Source organism: Colobus angolensis, unplaced genomic scaffold (genome assembly GCF_000951035.1).
Source record: "Colobus angolensis palliatus isolate OR3802 unplaced genomic scaffold, Cang.pa_1.0 Scaffold102, whole genome shotgun sequence".
Taxonomy (NCBI): domain Eukaryota; kingdom Metazoa; phylum Chordata; class Mammalia; order Primates; family Cercopithecidae; genus Colobus; species Colobus angolensis.
The window spans coordinates 3,583,878-3,594,888 of record NW_012111142.1 but is presented as its reverse complement, the minus strand read 5'-3'; the positions used below and the strand labels follow the sequence as shown (position 1 = coordinate 3,594,888).

At 46.6% G+C, this 11,011-nt stretch overlaps 1 protein-coding gene across 1 annotated transcript in view; it reads left to right on the top strand.

Moving 5' to 3' along the window:
• Positions 1 to 10,733, top strand: part of INADL (InaD-like (Drosophila)) — a 472,039-nt gene extending 461,306 nt beyond the window's left edge. The window contains exon 42 of the mRNA XM_011941560.1: positions 9,898 to 10,733. Within this exon, the coding sequence (XP_011796950.1) occupies positions 9,898 to 10,008 (111 nt within the window). The 3' untranslated portion in view covers positions 10,009 to 10,733. The remainder of the gene's footprint in view (positions 1 to 9,897) is intronic.
• Positions 10,734 to 11,011: the final 278 nt, after the last annotated feature.

Sequence of the window (11,011 nt, the reverse complement as noted above, 5' to 3'; positions counted from 1 at the left end):
TGCAACCTCCGCCTCCTGGGTTCAAGCGATTCTCCTGCCTCAGCCTCCCTAGTAGCTGGGATTACAGGCACCCACCACCATGCCCGGCTAATTTTTGTATTTTTGGTAGAGACGGGGTTTCTCCATGTTGGCCAGGCTCATCACAAACTCCTGACCTCGGGTGATCCACCACCTCGGCCTCCCAAAGTGCTGGGATTACAGATGTGAGCCACTGCACCCAGCCAAGAAGGAGCATAAGTTTAAAGGACCTGCAGGCATAAACTTAACCCACCTCCCCCGTGTTGGGGGGCCAGGGCACCAGCCACATTTCCAGGCCTCTGGGTCCAGCGGGACATGAGAGAAAAGTTATCTGAGTAATGCAAAATGCAGGACCACAGCTGCAGATCTTAGGACTGGCCCTGGCCCCACCCAGGTGAAAGGACCCCACATACTACAGCTCTGAAGCACATTCAGGCTACAGAGACCTTAATGACTATTGTCCAGTTAAGGACCTTACAGTCCCTGTGCCTTCCCCAGAAGGAATCCCTTTCCTTCCCGTCTCCTCTCTCCACTCTGACCTGCATGTGTTCACATCTGCCTCCCATACTAGATGATATTGGCTCCCATACTAGCTGCAAGCTCACTGGAGGGCAGGCAACTTGTGCTTCCCCTGGGTTTCCTCTGCCCCATCTCTGTTCTCGGAACCTTTCGCAGAAGTTTACACCCAGGAGTGTAAGATTTACTTTTAAAAAAGAGCAAACTGGCCAGGCGCAGTGGCTCACACCCGTAATCCCAGTATTTTGGGAGGCGGAGGCACGGATCACCTGAGGTCAGGGGTTCAAGACCAGCCTAGCCAAGATGGTGAAACCCCGTCTCTACTAAAAATATGAAAATTAGCCGGGCATGGTGGCGGGCGCCTGTAGTCCCAGCTACTTGGGTGACTGAGGCAGAGAATTGCTTGAATCCGGGAGGCAGAGGTTGCAGTGAGCCGAGATCACACCACTGCACTCCAGCCTGGACAACACAGTGAGACTCCATCTCAAAAAAAAAAGAGCAAACTTCACATTAGCCTCTTTGCCTTCCCTAAAGCACACAAACATCTCCCAGCCTTACCTCCGTGCTGTTCAGTCAGTCCCTGATGTTGATGGTGGAAGAGCTCTCCAGTGGCGGGGCTGAGCCAGCTCACAGACCATATCTCAAAGTTGAACTTATATGAACTCAAAGCTGAACACACCCTTTGGAGATCAGATTATCCCCTTTCACAAGTCAAAGCCCCAGGAAGGTTTAACTCTGCTGCCTATCAAGTTACTTGTCAATCATCTCTTAAGACAGAAAGGCTTGATGGGGATTTCTTAGAGCTATAAAGTCTAAAGTTTTTTTTTTTTTTGAGACAGGGTCGCACTCTGTTGCCCAGGCTGGAATCCAGTGGCACAATCATGGCTTGCTGTAGCCTCAACCTCCCGGGTTCGGGTGATCATCCCACCTCAGCCTCCCGAGTAGCTGGGGCTACAGTCATGCACCACCATGCTCAGCTAATTTTTGTATGTTTTGTAGACTCAGTGTCTCACCATGTTGCTCAGGGTGGTCTCGAACTCCTGGGCTCATGTGATCTGCCTGTCTGGGCCTCCCAAAGTGTTAGGATTACAGGCATGAGCCACCTTGCCCAGCCTAAAGTCATTCTTAAGGTGACATATTTGTGCTCTCCTTGTCTTCCTGCAAAAGACCAAGCTGTCAGTGAAATTCCTTCACATTTCTCATTCAGCCCCTTGGATTCTACTTCTACAAAATAGGCAGAAGCCTGGACAACCCCATGTGTCCTGGGTGGGTCTCTAAGATTCAGTATTATCAATTTTTTTCATTTCAGGGTGAAGGAGTGAGCAAAAGGACTTCCGGTTTTAGAAGGATGTGAGTTTTTCCATAAGACGATGCTATAGAAGTGTTTTTCTACTTTGCAGCTGGACTTTTTAAAAATTGATTTTTGGCCAAGCGCGGTAGCTCACGCTGGTAGTCCCAGCACTTTGGGAGGCAGAGGCAGGCGGATTACTTGAGGTCAGGAGTTTGAGACCAGCCTGGCCAACATGGTGAAACCCGGTCTCTACTAAAAATGCAAAAATTAGCTGGGTGTGGTGGCACGCGACAGTAATCCCAGCTACTGGGGAGGCTGAGGCACGAGAATCGCTTGAACCTGGGAGGCAGAGGTTGCAGTAAGCCGAGGTCATGTCACTGCACCACTCCAGCCTAGGCAACAGAGCAAGACACCATCTCAAAAACAAAAAAATTGATTTTTACCCAAATAAAACTATGACTTTGGTTTTACCATTTGTATGGCAGATTTCATGGACTCTTGAAAGGATCATCTCTTTCTAAAAGACAATGAGTTGGCCTCAGTGGCTCACACCTGTATTCCCAGCTACTGAGAAGGCTGAAATGGGAGGATCACTTGAGCCCAGGAGTTAAAGGCTGCAGTGAGCTATGATTGCACCACTGCACTCCACCCTGGATGACAGAGCAAGACCCCATCTCTAAAAATAAAATAAAAGTTAGAGAGCTTTCTTCCTAGAAAGCTAGGAAGGTTTCTAGGAAGTGGGGGTGAGGTGGTGGGTGTGTTATGCCTCCCACACCTCAGGGTGTCTCCTTGCAGTACCCTGGATAGTGAAGTACCCCCTGGTGCCAAGCACATGCCATCATGATGGTCTGCTCTATTTGCATCTTCTTGTCCCACTGTCCCTCTGCCCCTCCCCTTCCCATGCTCCAAAAATGGCCTATAAATTCTGTTGCCTCACACAAGGTGATTTGCCTCACACCACAGACAATTAGGAGTACAAGATTCTAGATTTGGATTTAAATCCTGGCTTTACTCCTTACCACCTGTGTGACTTAACCTCCCTGCTTCAGGTTCCTCATCTGTAATATGGGACTAATAGCAGCACCTACCTCTCTAGGGACTCAGAAGGATGCTTAAAGACATACATAATGCAGCACCACCACAGCTGAACGTAAAATGAGCATAGCCGGGCGTGGTGGCTCATGCCTATAATCCCAACACTTTGGGAGGCCGAGATGGCCAGATCGCTTGAGGCCAGGAGTTCAAGACCAGCCTGGGCAACATGGTAAACCCTATCTGTACTAAAAATACAAAAATTAGCCAGGCGTGGTGGCATGCACCTGTAATCCCAGCTACTCCGGAGGCTGAGGCACAAGAATTGCTTGAACCTGGGAGGTGGAGGTTACAGTGAGGTGAGATTGTGCCACTGCACTCCAGCCTGGGCAACAGAGTGACAAATACGATGACTCATGCCTGTAATCCCAGCACTTTGGGAGGCCAAGGGAGGTGGATCGCCTGAGGTCAGGAGTTTGAGACCAGGCTGGCCAACATGGTGAAGCTGTGTCTCTGCTAAAAATACAAAAAAATTAGCTGGGCGTGGTGACACACACCTGTAATCCCAGCTACTTGGGAGACTGAGGCAAGAGAATTGCTTGAACCCTGGAGGCAGGGGTTTCAGTGAGCTGAGATCGTGCCATTGCACTGCAGTCTGGGCAACAGAGCAAGACTCTGTCTCAAAAATAAATAATTAAATAAACAAATAAACTAAAATAAAATGAGCATAAAGTAAGTGCTCATTTTATGTTCAGCCATGGTGATGCTGCATTATGTTGAACAAATGAGCAAGTAAAGGAAGGAGCAGACTGCCGTCACGTCTTGGCATTTGACGATACCTTAGAGAAAACACTATTTTAGTGACTTTCTTCCTCAGCCTCATATGGACAGTCTGTTTCATGGTCAGCTGTCAACAGTACACGTGTAACTTCCCACAAAGCATAGGACTCCCCTCCACTACATCCTGAATTGGTTAATTTCAAGCCTCTATCTGAATGCTTGCTTCACGGAGGTGTTCATGTCCTAGCAAACTGTGCCATTCCATTCCATAACTGCCTTAATTGTTACTTTTTTTTTTCCTCCTTGAAGAACCCAATACCTACCTCCTTGTAACCTCCATCAATCTCACCCTGCTCTGTGGAAATTCAGAAAATTGAGTCCCATAATCCCTATTCCTTATGATAGTTTTAGTTTCGTTCATTCACTCCACAATTATTAAGCAATTGTTGTGTGCTAGACACATTAGCATTGTGCCGAGGAGAAGCAGTCCTGATGCTCACGGATCCTGTGATTGGGTGGGAAAGACAGTCAACATGCACATAGATACTAATCACCATAATTTGTGAGAAATACTTGGAGAGTGCTATGGAGAGGAAAACAGGAGAAATTAAACACGGATGGTCAAAGCAGGCTTGTAGAAGGGAAGTGACATTTAAGCTGATGCCAGGTACGCTGGTTTGGGGGATGGGGGGAATTTCCCACCCGCAGAGGGAACTGTGGAATGTGGGGTGGAGTGCAGAGAGACATGGGATTAGAGGAGTAGGCTATGGAGGGAACTTTATATGCATAATTAGAGAGTCTGAATTTTATTCCAAGTCCAAAGGGAAACCACTACAAAGTTTTAAGCAGGGGAGTGCCGATACCCATTTTATATTTGAAAAGGTAACTGGCTGCTGTGTGGGTGTGAGGTGAGACAAAGGTGAATGGGGATTCCAGTAACAGGCACTTGATGATGGACTGAATTAGGATGGTCACCTGTAGATGGAAAGTAAACCGTTTTGAGAAGGATTTTGGAGGTAGAATCCAGGGGACTTGATGGATTACATACAGCAAGCAGGAGTGGAGGGCTCAGATATTCAGAGAGCGAGCAGCTATGTGGCTGGCATCCTAGCATCCTTTCCAGTTAGATAGGCACCAGCCAGCACACTAGTATTTTCACTATTTCACCTAGTAGATTTCTAACTGGGCAGCTGGAGGTGCCATTTACTAAAATGAGGAAAACAAGAAGAAAAGTGAATTGAAGGAAATGAATTGTTGGATCAAAAGTTTGGGTATTGTGTTAATTTTGATACGTCTCTGAGATACTAAAATGCAGGTGTCAAGTTGGCAATTGGATATCACAGAATAAGCTGGGATTTTTTTTTTGTTTGTTTTTTTGTTTTTTTTGAGACAGAGTCTTGCTCTGTCATCCAGGCTGAAGTGCCATGGCATGATCTCAGCTCACTGCAACCTATGCCTCCGGGATTCAAGCAGTTCTCCTGCCTCAGCCTCCCAAGTAGCTGGGATTACGGGCACCCACCACCACACCCAGCTGATTTTTTTATTTTCAGTAGAGACCAGGTTTCACCATGTTGGCCAGGCTGGTCTTGAACTCTTTACCTCAGGTGATCCAGCCCGCTCTGCCTTCCAAAGTGCTGGGATTACAGGCGTGAGCCACCACGCCTGGCCTAAGCTGGGATTGTGAGCGTGTTATTGGAATGTAAAGCTGTGGGAATGTACATGTTGTCACTTGAGCCTGAGTGTGCAAGTGGACAATGGGCCCAGGACTGCATCATAAGAGATGAATGGAAGAAGAGCAAAGAGATGGAGAAACAGGCCCCCACAGAAGGAAAGCCAGAAGAATGTGGGTCATGGAAGTTTGGGTAGGAGATGGGGATGGAAACTGGAGAGGGGTAGGTTTATAAAGATAGTAGACTCCAAAAGTAGGAAGGATAAAAGAGTTCATGGACAAGTTAACCCTTCCAGTACACTTGCTGTGGAAGAGAGCAGAACTTGGGGGCAGGGAGAAATCTGTCGTTTCCTCCTTTAATCTTTCATCCTAAATATTTCCCAATTCATTCCGTCATTCTTCATACAGTGGTATTTCCAGAAGATTCTGTAACTTGGACATAGCACTGTTTTCCCCAGAATAGGATGCTTCACCCAAAATGTGTTCTGGGGCAGGCCTGTTGTCTTTCTTTTTCTGCTCTACTTAACAGATGAAGCTTAATTTAGCAGTTTAGGCAGCCGTGCCCTCTGTTGGCCTTTTCTGAAACTGCAATCAAGTCGAGCTTTGCAGTGCTGGCAGGCAAAGTTCCCTCTGTATTTGTGCGGTGAGAATTATAACCTAGAAGCAGGGGTAACCAAGGAGCTCTTGAGAAAGTATCTCTGGTAACTAGTTGAGGTGGAAGACAACTCCAGGATAAGGCGGCAGACTTTTATGATTCCCATTTAATAGATGAGGAAGCTGAAACTCAGATACGGCATTGATAAGTGGCTGAAACTGAACTCTGGAACTCCATTCTGAGTCCTGTTGTGGACTCCCAGAGCTATACTATATTTCTTCTAAATGCTTTAGAATGTTATTTGCAAAAAAAAAAAAAAAAAAAAAAAATGTTATTTGGAGAATGCAAATATAAAGTGAGTGTTTAAATGCCATTATTCTACTATACGTTTGTTTTTGTGTGCGTTTGTGGGTTTCTTTAGTTATTTTTATTATTTTATTTTTTGAGACAGAGTTTTACACTGGAGTGTAGTGATATGATCTCTGCTCATTGCAACCTCTGCCTTCCGAGTATCTGGGACTCCAGGCGTGTGCCACCATACCGGCTAACTTTTTTTGTATTTTTAGTAGAGACAGAGTTTTGTCATGTTACCCAGGCTGGTCTTGAACTCCTGAGCTCAAATGATCCGCCCACCTCGGCTTCCAAAAGTGCTGGGATTACAGGTGCAAGCCACAGTACACAGCCTATTCTACTATACCTTTGTTCAGGACTATCTAAGAGGCAAATCTCAGGGAGTCAGAGATATTCATCCATTCTTTCATTCACCAGTTATTTACTGAGCACCTGCTCTGTGCTAGGCACTCTTCTATGTGATGGGGAATACAGGAGTGAACAAAGCAGATAAACTTCCTGCCCTTACATTCTAATATGAAGCGATAGACAATAAATAAGATAAACAAGGTAAGATGTATGCAGTTCATTAGATAGTGATGGTGGTAAGAAGGAAACAGGCCAGGTGGGGTGGCTCATGCCTGTAATCCTCCCTACTTTTAGAGCCAAGGTGGGAGGATTACTTGAGCCCAGGAGTTTAATACCAGCCTGAGCAACACAGTGAGACACTGTTGCTACAAAAACTAAAAAGTTAGCTGGGCATGGTGGTGCATGCCGGTAGTCCAGCTACTTGGAGGATGAGGTGGGGGGATCTCTTGAGCCCAGGAGGTCGAGGCTGCAGTGAGCTGAGATCATACCACTGGACTCCAGCCTGGGCGACAGCAAGTCCCTGTCTCAAAAAATAAAAGGCCAGGCATGGTGGCTCATGCCTGTAATCTCAGCACTTTGGAAGGCCAAGACGGGCGGATCACTTGAGGTCAGGAGTTCAAGACCAGCCTAGCCAACATGGTAAAACCCCGTCTCTACTAAAAATACAAAAAAATTAGCCAGGCGTGGTGGCGTGCACCTATAATCCCAGCTACTTGGGAGGCTGAGGCACGAGAATTGCTTGAACTCGGGAGGCAGAGGCTACAGTGAGCCAAGATCGTGCCACTGCACTCCAGCCTGGGTGACAGAGTGAGACTCTGTCTCAAAAATAAGTTAAAAAATAAATAAATGAAATAAATAAATATTTAGAAGGAACCAGGAAGCAGAGAAGGGGAACATGAAACATGGAGCTGGGATGTTGGCGTGGAAAGGTTAGTTACAGTGACCAGGGAAGGTGACTCAAAGGCCTAAGAGTAGGGAAAAAGCCAGCCACACAGATGCCAAATACAGAACATGCCAGGCAGAAGGCACAGCGATTAAAGTGCTGAGGTGGGGATGCGTCTGGCACGTGAGAGAAACAGCGAGGAGGCCGGCACAATGGGGCAGAGAGAATACCGAGGAGAATGTTAGGGGAGAGGCAGAGATGTCACAGGGCACATCACTGCAGATGACCCTAGAGGTTATAGGAGGGACTTCAGTGGTGATCCAAGAGAGTTGGCTTTCTTTGGACAGTTTTAAGCAAAATATTAGAATAATCTGCTCCATTGTAACAGAAACATCCTAGCCGCTATGGATGCAGGAGCTGAAGTGAGGAGACCAGTGAGAAGGCTAGAAATGGTTTCACAGAAAAACCAATAGAATTTTGCCGGCTATGGTAGCTCACGCCTGTAATCCCTGCACTTTGGGAGGCTGAGGCAGGTGGATCACCTCAGGTCAGAAGTTCAAGACCAGTCTGACCAACATGAAGAAACCCCGTCTCTACTAAAATACAAAACAATTAACTGGGCGTGGTGGTGCACGCCTGTAATCCCAGCTACTTGGGAGGCTGAGGCACGAGACTCACTTGAACCCAGGAGGCAGAGGTTGCGGTGAGTCGAGATCACGCCATTGCACTCCAGCCTGCACAACAAGAGTGAAACTCCATCTCAAAAAAATAAAAATTATAAAAAAATTTTAAAGAAAGAAAAACCAATAGAATTTCATGAGGATGGAATGTGGGTTGTGAGAGACAGAGATGAGCCAAGGATGACACCATCCTTGAAACTGGAAAAATCAAGTTGCAGTTGCCCAAGATGAAGAAGGCTCCAGGAGCAAAGGTTGCAGGGAGCAAAGGCTCCATTTTAGACATGTTAGCTTTGAGATTCCTGGAGATGTCCCATAGATGTCTATGGACCCAGTGACAACTGGATCCATATATCCAGTCACCAACTGGATATATGGATCTGTTGTTAGGTAAGCATTGGAGCTAGAGGTACAGATTCAGGGATTATCATCACTTAAATGGTATTTACATTCATGAGATGGATGGAATGGGATATGGGATGGGATGGAATGGGAGACAGTGGGATGGGATAATATGTTTAGTGGAAAAGATAAGAAGCTCAAGGACTAAGCCCTGTGGCCCTCAGTTAGAGGTTTGAATGATAGAAGGACTGGCCAGAAGTGGTGGAAAATAAACTAATGAATTGTGGTGTCATGGAAGCCAAATGAAGAAATGAAGAAAACAGTTTAAGGCTGGGCGCAGGGGCACATGCTTATAATCCCAACACTTTGGGATACCAAGGTGGGCAGATCACTTGAGCTCAGATGTGGGAGACCAGCCTGAGCAACATGGCAAAAACTCCGTCTCTACAAATACAAAAAAATTAGCCAGGGCTGGGCATGGTGGCTCACGCCTATAATTCCAGCACTTTGGGAGGCCAAGGTGGGCAGATCACCTGAGGTCAGGAGTTTGAGACCAGCCTGGCCAACATGGTGAAACCCTCTCTCTACTAAAAATATAAAAATTAGGCCGGGCACGGTGGCTCACACCTGTAATCCCAGCACTTTGGGAGGCCAAGGCAGGTGGATCACGAGGTCAAGAGATGGAGACCATCCTGGCCAACACGGTGAAACCCCGTCTCTACTAAAAATACAGAAATTAGCCGGGCATGGTGGCATGTGCCTGTAGTCCCAGCTACTCGGGAGGTTGAGGCAGGAGAATCACTTGAATCCAGGAAGCGGAGGTTATAGTGAGCCAAGATCGTGCCACTGCACTCCAGCCTGGGGGACAGGGCAAGACTCCGTCTCAAAAAAAAAAAAAAAAAAAAATTAGTCAGGCATGGTGGCGGGTGTCTGTAATCCCAGTTACTCAGGAGGCTCAGTCAGGAGAATCACTTGAACCTGGGAGGCAGAGTTTGCAGTGAGCCAAGATCACACCACTGCACTCCAGCCCAGGTGACAAGACTGAAACTCTATCTCAAAAAAAAAATAAATTAGCCGGGCCTGGTGGTGCATGCCTGTGGTCCCAGCTACGTGGGAGGCTGAGGTGGGACAATCACTGAAGCCTGGGAAGTCAAGGCTACAGTGAGTTGAAATCATATCACTGCACTCCAGCCTGAGCAACAGAGTGAGACCCTGTCTTAAAAAAAAAAAAAAAAAAAAAAAAAAAAAGTCTGAAAGAGAGAATAGTCCATTGTGTCAAATGGTCCAGATAAGTTGGATAAGATTAGGATTGAGAACTGACCCTTGGATATAGCATGGTTTCTCTAATTCTCCCCTTCCTTATAATGAAATACCTTGTTTTCACTTTTTCCCCAGGTTGTAGCAGATACCAACATAAGTGCCATAGCAGCTCAGCTTGAAAACATGTCTACAGGCTACCCCCTTGGTTCACCCACTGCTGAACACCATCCAGAAGACACAGAGTGAGTATTTCAGATGCAGAGCCCTATTATGCATGTGGGCAAAGCTCAGAAGAACTTTTCCAGATACTCAAGTGCACTCTAAAGGAGAGGAGGCCAAAGCGCCCATGACTTTTCCTAAATCCTAGGGAATCCTTATTTCTCGCAAAGCTTAATTCCACCATATGAGTTCTTGAAAGACCATTGTTGCAGGGCCTGCGCACACGCTGCACCTGGTCACTTTGACACAGTGCCTATGCCTGCTTCCCTAAGAAACCACGGATGTATAGCCCAAGTGCACCCTGCTTTATTGTGCAAGGAACCATGTTTCCTGAACTTCTAGGCTAAAATCTTGTTCTGAGATGAAATCTTGTTGTTATACTTGCTGACATGTTTCATTAAAACCAGTCATTGCAGTTAAAGTCATTCATAAATCAGGGTTTCTCAAACTAGAATGTGCATAAGAGTAATCTAAGGGCCGGGCGCAGTGGCTCATGCCTGTAATGCCTGCATTTTGGGAAGCCGAGGCGGGTGGATCACCCGAGGTCAGGAGTTAGAGACCAGCCTGGCCAACATGTGAAACCCTGTCTCTATTAAAAATATAAAAAATTAGCCAGGCATAGTAGCAGGTGCCTGTAATCCCAGCTATTCGAGAGGCTGAGGCAGGAGAATTGCTTGAACCCGGGAGGCAGAGGTTGCAGTGAGCCGAGATTGCACCACTGAACTCCAGCCTGGGCAATAAGAGGAAAACTCCATCTCAAAAAAAAAAAAGAGTAATCTAGGTAGCATGTTTAAAGATGCTAATTCCCTAGGCCACATCTCAAAATTCTGACTAGGTGGTCTATAGTGGATTCCAGAAACCTGATGTTAACAAGTTTCCCAGAGTGATTCCGCTACAGGTGGGCAAAGGATCTACACTTTGAGAAATGCTGCCTAAAGCTATTCCTCGCAGGTACCAGCAGTGCCTGGTCACTAGTAGGTGCTTAATAAATGTTTGTTGACAGATCTGGATGGTTCATTTGAAGGATTTC